Source organism: Theobroma umbraticum, unplaced genomic scaffold (genome assembly GCF_002168275.2).
Source record: "Theobroma umbraticum cultivar Fairchild unplaced genomic scaffold, ASM216827v3 scaffold_50.0, whole genome shotgun sequence".
NCBI lineage: Eukaryota > Viridiplantae > Streptophyta > Magnoliopsida > Malvales > Malvaceae > Theobroma > Theobroma umbraticum.
The window spans coordinates 1,444,427-1,462,561 of record NW_018397261.1 but is presented as its reverse complement, the minus strand read 5'-3'; the positions used below and the strand labels follow the sequence as shown (position 1 = coordinate 1,462,561).

Genomic DNA, 18,135 nt, shown 5'->3' with positions numbered 1-18,135 from the left:
TAGCAGTGAGAATGCTCTACTAGCAAACATATAATCAAGAGTGGGCAAAAGGAATGAATACTCTGCAAATATAGTAGAACAGGAGTGTCAAAAGCCTCCTGGTAAAAGTTTCATTGGTGCTCGGTCAGAGACGGGAGTCACCTGAATCTTATAATGCAGCAGTTTAGACTGCCAATACGGTTGAGTTTGATGCAATTTTCTGACCTCCATTTAAGATTTGTAATCATTTACCATCAGTTTTGCTTGGCATTCCAATTTGGAAAGAATATGGACTAGCGCAAAGAAGACTTGAAAGCTCTTTATTAAAAGCATCAAAGTGTATACATTAATTTGAGAATACATGGCTATCAATCCTTTCCTTCATGCGTTTACAGTAGTTTAACCTAGCCCTTTCATTAGCAGGTGACCAATCAAAGCTAAGAAACTTTTTTCTGTTTCTTGTCCTGCCACTCCTTGATTTCAGCTTCTATCTTAGCTTTCACACGTGCCTGAAACCCCGGATATGGTTCATATCCAAAGACTGATTGAAGAACCTGCACCAAATCAAAATTAAATCGCAAACTGTTGACAACTTTGGAAAATATTCTTTTCATTTTCGTATAAAGCAACAAAACTACTGCCCTTACCTCCAGCAAAACAAAGAAAGGAGCCATCAGAAGAGCTTGAACAAGATTGTCCAACAGAGCTGGTGCCCGTTTCTACAAAGAGTATTCCAACAAGTAGTGTTTAGAAAGAGAGAGAGCAAAAAAATTCTAAGCATTACCCCATTACTCACCTCAAACACTCCATGGCCTAGAAACTGTCCAGTCCAACAGAACAACTGAGCAGCCAGCACAACCTGAATAAAGAGTATTACAATTCAAGATAAAGGAAACCATGTTCCGCAATACCTCACAACTAAATATACAAAACTAAAAACACAAAAGGTTAAATATCTTCATAATCTGAAATATGATACAGATCAAATCATCAGCATAAAAAGCAACTTTTCCTTTCTACAATAAATTATTAACGATTTCCATATATTTTTGTTCCAATATTGATGTTCTGCAGTAATAAGTATATGTTAGAAGATGTGTTAAGTAGATATCTTTCATTCGTTGCATATTACACAACTTTTTCCACTAAAAGGGCTTTCTTGCTTGTTCTCTTTCATTTCTGTGCAAATTATCAGTAGACAGAAACTCAATAGAGCCTGCTTCGCAGACTGTGGATATACTGACCCTGCCAGACATATGAGCCTAAAAGGTCCTTAATTGCCGCTATCTAGCATTGAGCCTAGCATGTAACTTTGTAAGTCAGTAAAACTTGTGCTAGAAACAGAAAAAGAAGGAATTAACCTCGTTTGTTTCACTTTTCTGGACATTGGCAGGACTTCTCCCTTAATTATTCATTTACCTACAGCTTTCGATCCATGCACATTATCTACACAGTAGCTGTACATGTGAAATATGCAATAACAATTGCTTAATGAAACAGAGAGCGAAAGTCACAAATCTGTCTTGAAATAATGAAATTATTTTTCAAATGTCATCTTAAATTCTCCATCAAAACAACAATTCTCACTTTATAAACATCACTTAGAAACTATAACCTCTACAATATATCTGCCCTACACAGAAGAAAGGGGCATACTACAGGTAGGCCTATCCGCATCAGCCAAGGATTTCTCAAAACAAGGTCAAGAAATACAAATAATGCAGTCTAGAAAAGTCCATCCCTGTAATAACTGATTTCTCATGTTCAAATATACAACTAGGTTGACCATCTAGTAACACATCGACATGGACTATTGAAAAGTAGAGACTAGACTTTTTCTTTTTTTGGTACATATGGTAGGAACAAAGGGGCTACGGCGTCTGAACCTTGGACCTCAATCTCCTAAGGAGGGTAAAGAGTGAACTTTGTTGCCAAACAAGATCGTAAATAACCACATAGGTTGTTTCACAAATCCTGTTTCTTTCAACAAGAACCTTAACATGCAAAAACCAAAAACCCACAATCCATCAATACTAAACAAGGCAGACATAGTTGATTCAGAAAAATAAAAGAAAAAAATCCCACATGAATTTAACAATAAAAAAATGAGGTTAATAGCATAAAATTGAATAAAAAGAAAAGTCAGATACCCATAAATCTATTCTTTCTCTCTTTCCCACAGTTTCGAATACCACTCACCTTCCAAGCCAGAGAATATCCAAGCTTTGCAGCAAGAAAACTAGCCCCAACCCAGCAAGCTAAACAGAGCAAAGCAGCTAAGGACCCGGCTTTCTTATCCAAAATTACATAAAACAATCCATAGATAAGAGCAAAAACAAACCCATAATTTAAAATCAAAACAGGATTAAGCCCAGATGGCAAAATCCCAGATTGAGAAAGATCATAAATAGTAGGAGTAAAGTAGAAAAGAACAAGAGAAGTGAAAAATATCGGCCACACAAACAAAGTGTGTATCAAAATGTTTATCCGGTCACTGTGATATGCCCCATAGAATGCAAAATGATTCTCAAGATCGAACAATCCCGGCTTTCCCATCTGGAAAACTTTTTTTCTTTCTCGTTTGTTTCTCTCAAGAAAAGTGTGACCAATAAGAGATTGAATGAGACAAAAGAAAGATGTTTGCCTTGGCCACTTTTGCTTTCTTGTCTGGTCCTCGTATCTAATCCTTTACGAAATCAACGATGTTTTTAAAGGTAACAAACGCGCTAGCGCGTGCGACGCTGGTTTTAACTTTTTTTCTCTTTTTCTTTTTCTGGTCTTAGTGTGTCTGCGTTTTTCTTATTTAATTTAAAAGTGTAATGTTCAAAGAAAAACTTCTGTATTATGTAAAAAAATTTTATATAAATTTTTATTTTTATATTATATTCAGTAAAAATCTTTTTTTATTTTAAATTAAATAAATTTTTATAATTAATAATTAATTAATAATTATTAATTAAAATATTATTTATTATTTTTATGTTTACAAATGAAGAGTTAAAAATATTATATAATCATGTTATCATATCAATATATTACATCATCATTATTTATTATAATGTATCTATCTATCACATATCATATATTATAAAATAATTAATAATATTTTTATTAAATTAACTATTAATTATAAAAATTTATTTAGTTTAAAATAAAAATCTAAAAATTTATTTAATTAAAAATAAAAATATAAAATTTAATTGAACATAATAAAAGAATAAAAATTAATTTAAATTTTTTAAATATTATACCAAATTTAAATAATGGAGAGAGGATAACATATTTTAATAAATAAAAGTTTGTTGAATTTGGAATTATAAAGTCACCCAATTATACTCTTATATGAATCAATAACATCTGTTAGGAGAAAGCTGTGAATTTTAGTTATGGGACATCTCCCAGGGGACAGAGGTGATTAAATTTTTGCAAAAAAAGAAAGTAATTAAGAGAGATGGGAGTAATATTATAATAATATAAATTGAGAGTTAATTTATTCTTTATAGCCAATAAAAGAGTCGTAATTAAGTCAAGAAAAAATAATGTATAATATTTCTAGTGGTAGGGAACCCTGCAAATAAGAAAAGAGACAATGATGCATAATATTTCCATTAGTAGGGGTTGCTTTATTAAACTAGACCAGGGACCCAACAAATTCATATTCAACCTTAAATTGGAAAATCCCGGAGAATAAAGCAACAAATTGATTTTCTGTTCAACTCCGAATTGGAAATCATAAAAAGTAAAGCAACACCAATATCTACGGTGGACAATGCTAAAACGTTTAAAAGTCATTTACTTTAAAAAAAAATAAAAGAGTTAAATAAGTACTTAAATTTTTTAAAAAAATTTAAATAATATTTATATTTTTATTATATTTAATCAAGTTTTTATATTTTTCTTTTAAACTAAATAAGTTTTTATATTTTTATTTTTGAGTTAAATAAGTGTTTATAATTAATAATTGATTTAGTCAAAATATCATTTGTTATTTTATATCTTATAGCGCTAATATCGCATACTAACATATCACAATTGATAATAATATATTAATTTGATATGATATTATGACAGTATGACATTTTTTAGTTTCTACATCAATGTTATGGTAATGTCATGTCGATATAAAATGATAAGTAATATTTTGATCAATGACAATTAATCAACCATTAGTCAAAAGAGCTTATTTGATTTAAATAAAAATATAAGAATTTAATTGAATACGATAAATGAATAAGAGTTTATTTAAATTTTTTAAATAGTTTAAGAGCTTTTTTGAATATTATGCTAAAAGAAAAGAAACTAGCTAGGGCTTATTTATTGCTTAGTCAACTTTATACTTTTACAGCACTGCTATTTCACGTAACGCAATAAAAAGAAGTAAAATAATTATTTTATGATAATAAAGTAAGGTAAAAATAAAATAAAATAATAATTATATAATTTAATTCATAAAATGAAATAAAGTAACAATTACTATTATGACTCATTCTAATGTTTAAATGATAAGAAAACACTTTAAAATAATTAAGAAATAAATGAAAAAATGACAATAATACTTTTTATTATTATAAAAATTATTTTCATAAAAAAATACACTATATTATAATTTATAGTAATATTTTTACAAAAATAAAAAATTTCCCTTGACTTATAGTTAATAATATCTTTTCTTTTTTAATCTTTTAATTTCTATTCTCATTAAAATTTTAAAAATTTAATAATTTATTATTAAAGTATTAATTTGATGTTTTTATTTCTTTATTTTAATTTTTTTATTTTTTCTCTATTTTTTATTTTGAATTTTTAATATTTTTATTTTTATTTTCATCAAAATTTTAAAATATTAATAATTTATTACTATTTTTTTAATTTAATTTCTTTTTCTTTATTTTCATTTTTTCCTCTCTTCTTGTTTTTCTTCTGTGCTTTCCTTTATCAAACTCGTCATATGCTATTAGAGAAGTTGTCGGCATTATATAGTGTCGATCTAGCGCTATTCGTTACCAGATCTGGTCGTTGAAGCGTTGATCTTGCATTTGTTGCGACTAATGCCAAAGCAATGCTCTAAAAATGTTGATGATTGCGATGGTTGGTGATGGAGGACTTGACAATCCTAGAGGCGAAAGACGGCGGTGGCTAATGAGGAAGATGATCATAAGAAGCTTACTTAAAGAGAAAATGAGAGATATAGATCAAGAAGAGATATAAAAAAAAAGGATAGAAAAACCTTTTATAATGTAAGGTTTGTTATGGAATATGGACATATCACACCACATTGGAACAATTCAAATTAGAGTAAATTTGATAAATGATAAATGTATTATTCGCATTCTAGATATTTCAGGACTCATTTATATGTAGAAATTATCTAGGTGATAATATGGGATTTACCAAGAAGATAATATAATTTAGAGATATATCTTCATAGAAGATTGTGATAACAATTGATTTGTTAGGGGTTTCAATTATAAATAAGGGGTCACCCCACCCTCATTTAGTATCACGGTTATTTTTCATTTTAAGCATTGCTTCAGTAAAACATAAAAAGCATTATCTTAATATCTCATTTTTTCTTCATGTTTCCATTATTTTTTTGACAACACGTTATCAGCACAATCACCAAAGGAAGAGGTAATTTTCTTGGTTCTTCATCAACCAATTAGATTTTGAATCGTCTACTGTCTAGTCAGCTTAAGCCAACAATGGACTTAGAGTATCCTTCCAACCCCTAAAGTGGCAGTAGGCCTCGCTGAAACCCTTGTAATTTTCATAATTAATTTATGGTTCCATTTTTTTATATGAAAAATTATGGTAAATATCGAAAAGCCAAAGTTCCACATCCTGGAATTGAATGGAAGCAATTATCTATCCTGGTGGCTTGATGTGGAGATGCATCCCCAAGGGCAAGGTCTTGCTAATGCAATTATTATAAACAAGGAAACAAATGGCAAACATAAGGCAAATGCACTAATCTTCATTTGCAGTCAGTTGCATGAGAGCCTGAAGACTCAATCTTTATCCATTCGAAACCTTAAAATCTTATGGATGAGTTTGAGAAAAAGATATGATTATACCAAGATAGCAATCTTCCCTCAAGCATAGAATGATTATAGTATCTCAAGTTGCAAGACTTTAAATCAGTGTCTCACTACAACTCAGCCTATTTGATATGTTTCTTGGCTAGAGTTATGTGGTGTTAAGCTTATTGAATTAAAGCTATTAGAGAAAACTGTTTCCACCTTCTATGCTACAAATATTGTATTGTAGCAGCAATACCGACAACGTCAAATTAAGATGTACACGAAGTTGATTTTTGTCTTCCTAACTGTAGAGCAAACTAATGAACTACTAGTCAAGAACCATGATCTTAGACCTGCTAGCTCGAAAGCATTGCTTGAAGCAAATTCTAGCTTTAGTAAGAGTATAGGCCGATTTAAGTGTCGTGAATGTAAGCAAGGGCATAACCCACGGAAGGCTAGCAAAAGACTTAATCGCCCTAAGCAATCCAACCTTGGCTTGAATCATGGCCAAGGCAAGAAGCTTCTGAAAAACCATGATGAAAGTATTTGCCATCATTGTGCCATGGCTAGACACAAGTCGTGTACCTGTTGTACACCAAAGCACTTTTTTACTCTATACCAGGCATCCCTAAAAGATAAGGCAAGTGTATTGAGACTCACACCATTAAGAATTCTACTACTATGACTTACGTCAAAACTAACAATGCCTCCGTTAAAATGACTCCCTTTGCTCCTATAGAAGCAAGAACATCCTTGAAAGTCTCTGATTTCTTTGAGGACCTTGATAGCCAAGATAAGGCATCGGAATGGTAGAGGACAGCTTAGACTTAAGATTTGAGGATTTTAATGTTTTCTTCATTTTTCTTTTCTTTTTTGGAATGTCTTACCCTTGGTTGATTGTTCCAAATGAAAAACAATATGGTCATTTAATAAAATTATTTTGAAATTGATTCCACATTTATATTTTGAAATTTTCAATCCCATGACTAATTTGTAAATTTTTACGATCCTAGACACTTGAAGTTGTCAATACAAGTGTAAATGGGAACCATCGAGAAAAAGAAAGATGTTTGTTTATTTAATAGTGCAAAGACACATGTTATGCTTTGTAACAAGCACTTTTTCTCAAGTGTGACATTGTGTAAGGCATATGTCTATACAATATTAAGCCTTGTTGATATTATAGATGGCTTCAGGACTGCCACAGTTGCTTTGCCAAATGGCATCACTTTGCATATCTAGGATGTATTGCTAAGTAGTAGATCGAAGAGGAATCTACTTAGCTTCAAAGATGTATGTTGTAATGGATACTAGCTTGAGACAATTTATGAGCAAAATAAGAAATGTATCTACATCACCTCTTACAAGATGGGCTAAAAGACCATTTATGAGAAGTTGGAAGCTTTAACTATAAGATTATATTGTGTTACTATTAGAAACCATCTATATAGTGAATCATCTAAGACTACCCATTTGCCCAAATGATGACGTGTCTTGGCCTCTTTATACTCATTTTCATATTAATAAAATATTTTTCTTTATACGGCTCAAGTGGTTATGTATGTAGCATTCGATATGCCCCATTATTTCGATGTGTGTTGCCTTAATCTAATTTGTGACTATTATTGATGTTTGTTTAGATCTAGACAAGTTATTTGCTGGCTTGTATGGAAGCATCCACTTAAGCGCAACACAGACTATTGCATACTTAAGCGAAGGAGCGTAGCCCATGACAATTAGTATTAGAGCACGAGTGTGATGTGCTGAGCTAAAGAATAAACATGGTGACCACACGTAGCTCACCAGAGGACTATTAGAGGATTGATGAGCTAGAGGCCATGGTGGCCGTAGTAAAAGCTCAATTAGTCTCATGCAAAAGAATTGATGAAATTGAGACAGTCTAGCAAGAATTGCTTGAGATGATTAATATCCTAAGCGATGAGACCAAAGATGCGTTAAACACTCTCCAAGGGGAGTTTGGAGAATTAAAAGCCCAAGTAAATTTCTCGATTATTACTGTAGGTAATAACAGTGCAAACCAAAAAGAGCAAGGGAAAAAGGCCAAAGTGCCAAAACCCAAGCATTATGAAGGGGCTAGAGATGCGAAAGAGCTAAAGAACTTACTCTTCGATATTGAACAATACTTTCAAGCTATGCGCACAGAGTTAAAGGACAACAAGATGGCAATGGCTGCAATGTATCTTCTAGGGGATGCCAAATTCTAGTGGCATTCCAAATTTGTTGATGGCAAGTGTCATATATGGACATGGATAGACTTTAAACAAGAACTCAAAAGCCAATTCTTTTCAAAGAATGTAGAGTATATGACTCGGCGGAAGTTACAAGAGCTAACTCAAACTGGATTTGTTTGAGAATTAGTAAGGAGTTTCTTTACCCCAATGTTAGATATTAGGGACATGATCGAGAAAGATAAGTTGTTATATTCTCTTGAGGGCTTAAAGCCATGGCCGAAGACAGAGTTACACCGATAAAAATATATGATGTGACTTCAGCAATGACGATTGCTGAATGCCTTACCGATTACAGTGATTGCTTACATAAGCAGAAAGAACTCCATCGAGAACTAGTAGCTCGAGTTCCAATAATGTAGCAAAATTCTCATGATTGAGCAAACCCCCAAGTGGGGGAGGAGAAAAGAGACCACCCGCTCGAGACACTTCATAATCAAGAACAATTAAGTCATGAGGCTTCAAACCAACAACAATATTTTTCATGAGTACAGAAAAATTTCGACGAGATATGCTTGGTCCTGTCACCTTTAATATATCCTCCTCTGACTTTTGCAACACAAGCAACATTATCTTTGTAAATTATGGTGGGAGAATTTGTAATCAATGTTAAACAACAATAATTATAAATATGCATTATAATGGATCTCAACCAAAGACATTCCCTTCTGGCTTCATATTGAGCGATAATCTCAAAGTGGTTGGAGTATGTAGCTACTAGCATTTAGTCAATAAAGCGCCAAGAAATGGCAGTGTTGTTATAGCAAAATAAATAACTGAATTAGATTTATATCTTGCATCAGTGTATCCAACTAAACCAAAGTTAGTAGAATTCTTAGAACAATATAATCACAAATCTATGGTTCCTCAGAGATAATAAAAGATATGTGTATCCCATTCCAATGTCTTTGGGTTTCCATTTTGTTTGATTTTTGTCCCACTAAATTTTTTCGATTTAAGGTTTTTAACAAGAAAATAATAGCACGTCTAACAAGGCCACCATAGTGGTGTTCTTTCCAAAAAAGAGTGTTAAGGAATATGGACATATCACACCACATTAGATCAATTCAAGTCAAAGTAAATTTGATAAATGTATCATCCACATTCTAGATATTTCAAGATTTATCTACATGTAAAAATTATCTAGGTGATAATGTGGGATTTATCAACAAGATAATATAATTTAGAAATATATCTTCGTAAAAGATTGTGATAGCCATTAATCTGTTAGGGGCTTTAACTATAAATAGGGAGTCACCCTACCTTCATTTTTTAAATTCTATTCCACAAGGCTTGAAATAGCTAATACCAAAAAAGAAGTAGTAATATGTATTTTGTGATTTTAAGGAATAGCCATTATTACTAAAAAAACAAACCAAATGAAAGAAAAACTATTACCTAAGTGTAAACATTCCCTCCAACCACACGAGCCCTTAAGATATGACATTTTCGGTCAAGTTGATTATCGCAAAATTTAAGATGAATCATATTTTAAATAGTATATAATATCGTTTCAAAATCGCCACAACCTAATTGTTATGGTACTCTTACCACCTGTAATGTTAAACTAACATGACTTACAAATCATTAATTATCCAAAATTAAAAGATTATTATATTTGGTATCACTGAAAATTATACATTATTTTGTTAAAATACCAAAATAACCATAATAGAATAGTTAGAAAATTAATAATCATAGTGTTGTTTAAAGATAACAATTTGTAAAATATTAGTAATATTTTATTCATTTCATAAGGTATAACTAAATTATTGAATTATCATTTATAAAAAAATATATTATTAATAGGTAAACTGACTTTTACAATATAAATTACATAAAAAAACACTTGAATGATAAAATGAAGCTAAATCTATTAAAATTATACGAAAGGAAAATAAAAAAATTAATATTATATATATAACATGAAAACATAAAGAGAAAGACCGTAATTTAATTTTGAGTTTGGTACAAATGAATATTAATTTTGAAAAAGTTAAAATTTTTTATATAAAATATTAACACTTTTAGGAGAGAGGAGATTTTTTATTCACACGTTAAAAGGGTAATATTGACTATAGTTAACTTTACAAATCATTTTAGCTTAGCAATAAAAGATTCTCACATTTTTTATTGTAATTAAATCATCTTTCAAAGCAATAATTTAATCAATTTCGATAATCGAAGAACATCATCACATCAGAGCACCAAATTCTTATCAAACACGGTGATTTGGTCACCATACATTGATGACCATGAAGTTCTAGATAATCTCCATGTACCAAATTCCACCTTGCTAATCACTGTGTTTGGTAAGAACTCTATGATCTTACATGGCAATGAAGTGATATCACCCAGAGTGATTAGATTATGGTCTTGAGAGTTGATCTAATTCTCACCCAAAAGGGTGAGAAACTTTTTTTGTTGCGATGAAGTGATCTATAAAACAATTATAGATATCTTTACCCTTTTAGAGTGTGAATAACATAACTCGATTTCTTTCAAAATTGTAATTATTATTATATAATAAGTGTTTAATTTTTCAAAACATATATTCTATGTACTTAACTTTAAAAAGTGTCATTCATGTTTGTTTTTACTTTTCTAAAAAACATTTTATTTTCTTAGAAAATTTAGTATCATTTTAATATATTTAGTTTCATTTTAGTGTATGTGTGTGTGTATGTGTATATAATACACATTATAGCAATTTTATGTTCTACATGTTAATTTAATTATTCGTAAATTATTTTTCATTTTTAATTAAATAAGTTAATTATTCATCGTGTAACTTTTTATTTAGAAGTTAGTTTCTATTGCTATTCTTACCATATCATATGGTAATATTAGTCACTTTTAACTAGAAGAAATTGTGAAAGATTACCTTCTTTATAAACCCAATTCAAAAATATCATTCATTATAATTTTAACTATTTTTAGTTAATTTTTGGCATGACATGACAACAATGCCTTTAAACAATTTCAAACAAATTAAAATGGTTTCAGTTTTTTCTATCCTCGCCATCCAAATAAAAATTTTAAAATTAGATCTCAATTTTTCTCTCTTACCAAATACTATCTTACCATCCAGCTTTTTCTCACTATCCAAAAGAACAGAGATGACATCAAAGTATGCGTTTTAGGTTCTTGTGTATATTAGTTTATATTCATAGAATCTCAAAGTTGAGAGAGTTGAAATTGATTAGATATATCAGTAAATTAAAACACTGTATGACTTTGACAAGTTAAACCTGGTTGCAAGCAAGCAAATCAATTAGTTGTTAGATATAGCATTATTGATTTTTAAACATCGTGTCACTAGTTTTTAGGTATTGTAAGATTGGTTTTTATATATTGCGTGACTTAATCATTACGTTTTTAGTTTTTAGACATTGTGTGACTAGTTTTTAGACATTCCTTGACTAGGTTTTAGGCATTGCGTAACTGATTTTTAGGTAATGCCTAAATCATACAATGCCTAAAAACCAGTCACTCAATGCCTTACTAACTAATCACGTAATACCTATTAACCAATCACACAATGTTATATCAACTAGTCACGTAATGCCTAAAAACTAATCACATAATACTTAAAACTAGTCACACAATACCCAAAAATCGATTAAGTAATGCTTAAAAACCACCATAAATACTGAATTTTATTTAACAAAATTAATAACTTCAAACAACACACTATATTTCATTTAATAGTATAATCAATCGAATATACCTACTTGACGAAGAATGTTCATAATGCTTAAAGGTTCTTTTTCATATACTAAAAATCACTTTAAAATGCTCAAAGGTTTTTTTTTTCATGTATCAAAAACTACTCTAAAATACTCAAAATATTTAAAGGTTTTAGATGCAGATTTAAACATATGGGTTGGCTTCATTAAAGGTAATTTTGTTCAAAATTAATTTCTCTTGGCTTAAAATAGTAAAATTATAGAGAGGTTTTTTTTTCAAAAATACTTTATTTATGAAGGGTATTTTTTAAAAAAACCCTTAAAACTATTAGACAATGATTAATTGAGTACTTTTAAATAAAGAATATTTAATTTCATGTCATATTAAATAGGGACGGAGCCTTCTTAAGGAATTTTTAAAATTTTTTCCATACTATATAAAATTTTTAAATTTTTTTATAAATTCTCTTAATGACCCCTTCAAAATAATTTTTTTATTTAATAATTAATGCCAATAACAAAATGATTCCATACGCCAGACTTAATTTTAAAGTTTTTCTTATTTTTTCTTTCAATTTATATTATTATTATTATTATTTATTTATTTTACTTCTATTCTATTTTCTCATATGTTCTAAATCTTTCTAGATTTTCCTCTACAAATTTCTATGAACCATCAATTATATTCTTTTTCTTTTTTTATTATGTTATATGTGGGTTCTATTTTTTACTTATCATATTTTTCTTTTTTCTATTATGTGGATTTTATTTTCTATAATTTTAATTTTAAAAAATTAATAAATTATTATGTAATTTTCAAATATAAGTTACAGTACTACACTATTGCTTAGAATTTCATCAATGTATTATTTTTTATTCAGAACAACCATTGTGTTCTAGTATGTATGTTGCAAACTTTAAGTAATATACATACAAATTGTTATTGAAGTAATTGTATTTCTTTCAATACAACTTTATTTATTATATATATATTTTAATCACTCTCAAAATAATTTTTTTATTTAATAATTATTTTTATTCTTCAAACCGTTTGATGAAATTAAAGTCATTATGGTCAGCATATTGTTAGTTAAGCCCAACAAATAAATTCTAACTTAATATGTTAAGCCTATCAAATTTAAAAAAATAAAATAAAAGTGAGTTTACTAACCCAAACCACTAAGGTTTAATATAAATCTAAACTGATCATAACATATTATATCTTAACAGTCTAATCAAATAGCCTATCATAACATATTATATTTTAATAATTCAACCCAATAACTTAATATGTTAATTAACAATTTATGAGACAAATAAAAAATAAAATGAAAGCCTCTTTAAAATACTACTCATTTCGTGTAGAATACACAAAGTAAAGAGGTAATTTATTTGCACTTGAAAAATTATTTTGTCTTCTACTATTACACGTAGAAAGTGAGAAAGACTCCTTTAATAGTTTTGTTTGATCATATTTATATGATACCATTATTATTGTTAATATGTTTTTTTTTTGTATGTTTAATATCTTATTAATTTTATTTAATCTTTTAGATGACTGAGACTTGAATTACATATAAAGTTCTCTTTAACAGTTTAGTGTTTCATTAGCCTCTATTAAAAAAAAAACCAAAAAGAATAGAATCACAATGATAATATTCAATAAATTTGAAAAAAAATATAAACCGTAATACGTAGCAATTACTATAAAAAGGTGTTTTGGAGGAATTTAGATGGGGGACTCGAGAAATTAATTATTCATTGAAGCTTAAAATAAAAAGTAGAAAAAGACTAAACCAACCTAAATAAATAAAGTATAGATTAAAGTAAATTTGGAAAAAAATTAATTTAAACTAATAAAATGGCACATGCAGGTCTCGAACCTGCAACCTTCGCGTTATTAGCACAACGCTCTAACCAACTGAGCTAATAGAACAATTGTGTTACTGGTAAAAAGTATTTTTATTTAATACATGATATGCTAGGAATTAAGAGTGGATGGAAATGATTGCGTTATCCACCTTCCGTCCCACATAACAAAGGCGCAAAATCCAAAATCTTAGCGAAAAAACACTACGCTCAAAATAATGGCTGAAGCAATAGTGAGCTTCACCCTCACAAAACCATGCATCAACAGTTATCTTCATGCTGCCAAATCGGACAGCTGTCCTTCTTCAAGATTGGTAATATTTCTCGCTATCCTTTCACACGATCTTTAAACTTTCTGTCATTGGTATTAATAAGCACATGGTTATTTGATGCATTTGAAGCTTAGGAGATGTTCAAGCACTAGGCTTTTCACTAATGGGTGGCAGCAGGTAAGTGTTTAACTGTATAGATTCTAATGCCATATTCATAAATTTCTCTATATTTTTTATTATTCTTAACAAAAGAAAGGGGAGAATTTTGTTTATGTAGTGATCGATTTGTCCAAACTTTACAGCATTATATCTTGAATTTTGTGATAAATAATATAGACTGAAGGCAGCAACAGCAGAAGAAGGGCAGCTTCAGTTAAAGTGAATGCTTTCCCAGATTGGCCTCTAATGGCAGTTTTAGTTCATAATGTTCAACAACTTGATGCACAAAGAGAAATTATCACCAACAAATCTATCTGGCATCTGAGTGAGGAAGCCATTAAAAACGTTTGTAAGTGTTTCAATCATTCAAATCGGTTAATGATTCAATCTTTCATGCATTAATTGAATTAATTATATATAACACTAAGACTTTTTGCTTTGCTTATGCTCTAGATACTTTCTACATCATGTTCACTTGCTGGGGATGTTTGTTTTTTGGTTCCACCAAAGTAAGCAAATCTGTTTTATTTAACTTTGCTTTTCTCAAATATATAATTGTTGCTAATGTTGAGTAAAATTAAGTCTAATTTATAAGAGCATGGCGCAGGATCCGTACTATGATTCCGAAGTATACAGGAAAGATGGTGGAGATGGTACTGGACATTGGGTTTATGAGAAGGTATCCTTCACTTAATTCATTGATTTCCTCCACAATGTTAAAGCAATATACAAATGTATAATTACCAGACATGAGGCAGATATATCTATGTAGCCCTTTCAGAATTGATGATATTGAAATACTAAAACTCAGTATTTTAGTTTTTACTGTGAATTCACTTGCAATTCAGTTGTTGCAGTCCATAATATGTTTTAACTGAGCTTATGGAAATGCAGCAAGAGGACATTGAAGAATCTGCAAGGGCAGAGTTGTGGCGTGAGGAGCTGATTGAGGAGATTGAGCAGAAGGTCGGAGGGCTGAGAGAATTGGAAGAAGCTGGCCGCAAGTAGAAGCTTATTGAGTTAATTTTAATGTTTATACATCTCCCCTTTTTCTCCATTATAAAGACCATGCAAACATTAGTGTATAGTGTATTTAATCAACTTTGATATGTCATTGACAGAAAGAAGCTGATCAGGAAATTAATTTACAGCAAACCTTGTTACATGCTTGAAATGAATGATTGTGGACTCGCATTTAATTCAAAAATCGATTCCAGAAAATATTCTTGAGCAGCTTATTTCTCCTGAATCCTTGTCCAAAATACAAGAAAGCAGCCGGCGTGATTGATCAATCAACATTTTTCAAAGTGCAAAATTCGATTAACTGTATTTTTCCATAGTTGGCCATTAGCTCACTGCGCATGCGATGAATGGCTTCTCCGTACCCTACATAATAAACTTTACAGCTTTTAGAAGCAGCCCATCAAGGGCCTGTAATGGAGAGAAATCAGATTTAAATTCCAAGATGAACAGATAGCAAACTTCATTTGAAATGTAATTATATTGATAGGATTATATTATTCAAATAGGTGTAGCTAGTTGTCATGTAGTTTAAACTTGTAATTATCCTTGCCTAGTAAAATTAGCTTATAAAGACTTTATGAATACAACACCAGCAGTCTGCGTTCAGCCTCCAAAAAATATTCTATCTCTTATATTTCATATGGTGAGCTCGTACAAGCACACAAAATCAATGGATCCTTTCTCCAATTACCGCTCTCTCTTTCACTACTTCTAATGGTTGATCAAATCAATCCTTCCAAACTCTACCATTATTCTTCCCAACCAACAAAATCATATCCGTAACCCAAAACGCTGTTGTTCAATTGCCCATCCAACTCACTTTAAACTCTCTCTCTCTAGGCGATGTTACCTTAACTCTCTCTGGGTTGGCTATAAACATTTTTGTTATGCTTATGGTTCAAGCCTTGCCCCTCCTGCCAAACAAGACTCCACATGAAATCCACCAATGATTCCAAATCCTACATTTCAGCATTAGACCAGACAAGATCAGTTGCTTTATTAATGAGATCGTTATCTCATCCTCAAAGAATGTATATAGTTTCCTTCATTCCATTAGTGGAAATTGCACAAGAAGCCTAGGAAAAGATCAACAAATCTATATCTTGCATGATAAGTCTCAGAGATAAACTCACATACCCGAGAGGTATAAAATTAGTCTCAGAATATTTTCAAAGTCCTAGAAGTATTTCTGATGATCTGGCTGTCTCTAGTTAATTCATTCATGCAGTGTTTTGATCTAGTTCGATCGGACCAACAGATATGCACTAATTCAACAATACCATGTTCACTTCCAATTGCATTTGTCCTACACTGAAATCTGTTTTAAGCCAACTAATCTAAACTAGACGAGGTTCAAACTGATGACTGCTCGAACAAGACGCGTACTGAGAGTCGGCCATGCAAGCTAACAACGGTAGATGTTTGCAGTGGATCAATTCTTGCAGGTTGGCTCGGAACATTTTATATGTCCTATGGGCGTCAATTTATTTTGGGTTACACAAGCTCGCATGATCCCAATCCTAATTGGACTAAGAAAAACAAAGTGTAGCTTATGAAAGAGTTTTCTATTTTAAAAATAAAAGTAAAATATTTTATTCTTAAAATTATAAAATTTTTAGATTATATAAAAAGCCCATAGAGATTTAACTTTACCCTTCAATAATTCATAAAATTATAAAGAAAAATATATCTTTCACGTTCCTTTTTCTTTTTTTAATTAGATTTCTTCTTGTGATTTTATTTATTTATATTTTTAATTTATTAAAAAGTATTTATTTTATTTTATTTTCTTTAAAACCTATACTTTTGGTTTAATAAAATTGAGCATTTTATTTTTTATTTATAAAAAATTAAAATATTACCAAATAGCTTGTTATATCTTGCAATATTTTTGTATTAAACTTACCAAAGCTATTTCTCTTTGTCACACTTTCAAATCAATTTTATTCAAAGAGTACCTTTTTATGGAAACTTTAACCCAGTGACAGAAGCTTAAAAAAGCCAAAATATGGTCAGCAGTGAAAATTCAATTTTTACTCATCAATCATTCTAATGAATGTGAAAATACATTTTTCATTGTATTTTCTTTGTTTTTTTAAATATTTCCAAACTTATTATATTAGATAATATATATTTCTGATTGAATCAATCCGATCCAATATTGTTTTCCATGAATAGAGGAGAGAATATAAAATCATGCAGAGTTGCAATGTGACCTTATTCCATTTTTTTTCCATTTCATTTCCCTTGGTTTTCTCAATCAATTTCCAAAACCTATGGATGCCGTTTTCAAAGGTCTCAAAAAATCTACACAACCTGTGGGCCAAATATGTTATCTATATTCCAGATCATTTCCAATTATATATGGATATTTTAAACAATAATAACATCCATGTTATGAATTTTTTGTGAATATCTATTCATATTATCTATATCTAAATTTGATGTAAATCAGATTAGATTAGGATTTAATCCATCTAATCTCTAAGTGTTATTTTCATCTTATAAAAAGGTTATTTGCCTATAAATAGACCTTCTTTTATTCATTTGTATACACACTTTAATAAGATTTCTTCTCTCCCCTTAAATACTTTCTTTCCCTCTAAATACTTTCTCTTATATTTCTCTTATAGTTGTTCTTTTAGATTTATTTCATAACACGTTATCAGCATGATCCTGTCTGATCTCTCAAGTTTAGAATTATTTTGTTTTCATCATCTTCAAGCTTCAAAAGGATTTCAACGATTGGGTTTTAATTCCTAATTTTAGAAAATCAAATAAGTAACTTGATATTTCTTTAGTATTTTCATTTTTTAAAAATCAACCTTAATATGGATTTTACTATTATATTGTATATATTATATTCTGTCTCTTG

General features: G+C 29.9%; 2 protein-coding genes, 1 non-coding gene and 1 pseudogene across 5 annotated transcripts; 2 read left to right on the top strand and 2 right to left on the bottom strand.

Moving 5' to 3' along the window:
• Nucleotides 1-273: 273 nt before the first annotated feature.
• On the bottom strand, nt 274-2,711 carry LOC110417843 (ER membrane protein, putative (DUF962)). 2 transcript variants are annotated; one of them, XM_021430404.2, is made up of 4 exons: nt 2,179-2,670; nt 776-838; nt 627-698; nt 274-533 (listed from the first exon to the last, which is right to left on the bottom strand). In XM_021430404.2, the coding sequence occupies exons 1-4, from the start codon at nt 2,533-2,535 to the stop codon at nt 417-419; spliced, it is 609 nt and encodes a 202-aa protein (XP_021286079.1). In that variant the 5' UTR covers nt 2,536-2,670; the 3' UTR covers nt 274-416. The 2 variants fall into 2 exon arrangements, with proteins under 2 accessions (XP_021286079.1, XP_089639893.1); XM_089783767.1 differs by having other exon boundaries at nt 274-698; nt 2,179-2,711.
• Nucleotides 2,712-6,716: 4,005 nt separating this feature from the next.
• LOC149527084 (uncharacterized) lies at nt 6,717-8,491 on the top strand (annotated as a pseudogene).
• A 5,308-nt stretch (nt 8,492-13,799) lies between these two features.
• On the bottom strand, nt 13,800-13,873 carry TRNAI-AAU (transfer RNA isoleucine (anticodon AAU)). The gene has a single exon. It is a non-coding gene; the product is annotated as a tRNA-Ile (tRNA).
• Nucleotides 13,874-13,988: 115 nt separating this feature from the next.
• PNSB4 (NDH dependent flow 6) lies at nt 13,989-15,436 on the top strand. 2 transcript variants are annotated; one of them, XM_021431227.2, is made up of 6 exons: nt 13,989-14,120; nt 14,208-14,255; nt 14,415-14,586; nt 14,691-14,746; nt 14,845-14,916; nt 15,132-15,436. In XM_021431227.2, the coding sequence occupies exons 1-6, from the start codon at nt 14,025-14,027 to the stop codon at nt 15,243-15,245; spliced, it is 558 nt and encodes a 185-aa protein (XP_021286902.1). In that variant the 5' UTR covers nt 13,989-14,024; the 3' UTR covers nt 15,246-15,436. The 2 variants fall into 2 exon arrangements, with proteins under 2 accessions (XP_021286902.1, XP_021286903.1); XM_021431228.1 differs by having other exon boundaries at nt 14,068-14,120; nt 14,213-14,255.
• The last annotated feature ends 2,699 nt before the right edge of the window (nt 15,437-18,135 follow it).

What these genes read in the sequence shown, in the direction of transcription:
- LOC110417843 (XM_089783767.1), bottom strand. Translation starts at nt 2,535, where the DNA reads ATGGGAAAGCCGGGATTGTTCGATCTTGAGAATCATTTTGCATTCTAT. An exon ending in GATATTCTCTGGCTTGGAAG is followed by an intron (nt 839 to 2,178) that starts GTGAGTGGTATT and finishes CTCTTTATTCAG; the next exon opens with GTTGTGCTGGCTGCTCAGTT. An exon ending in TAGGCCATGGAGTGTTTGAG is followed by an intron (nt 699 to 775) that starts GTGAGTAATGGG and finishes TACTCTTTGTAG; the next exon opens with AAACGGGCACCAGCTCTGTT.
- PNSB4 (XM_021431227.2), top strand. Translation starts at nt 14,025, where the DNA reads ATGGCTGAAGCAATAGTGAGCTTCACCCTCACAAAACCATGCATCAAC. An exon ending in GCTGTCCTTCTTCAAGATTG is followed by an intron (nt 14,121 to 14,207) that starts GTAATATTTCTC and finishes ATGCATTTGAAG; the next exon opens with CTTAGGAGATGTTCAAGCAC. An exon ending in GACATTGGGTTTATGAGAAG is followed by an intron (nt 14,917 to 15,131) that starts GTATCCTTCACT and finishes ATGGAAATGCAG; the next exon opens with CAAGAGGACATTGAAGAATC.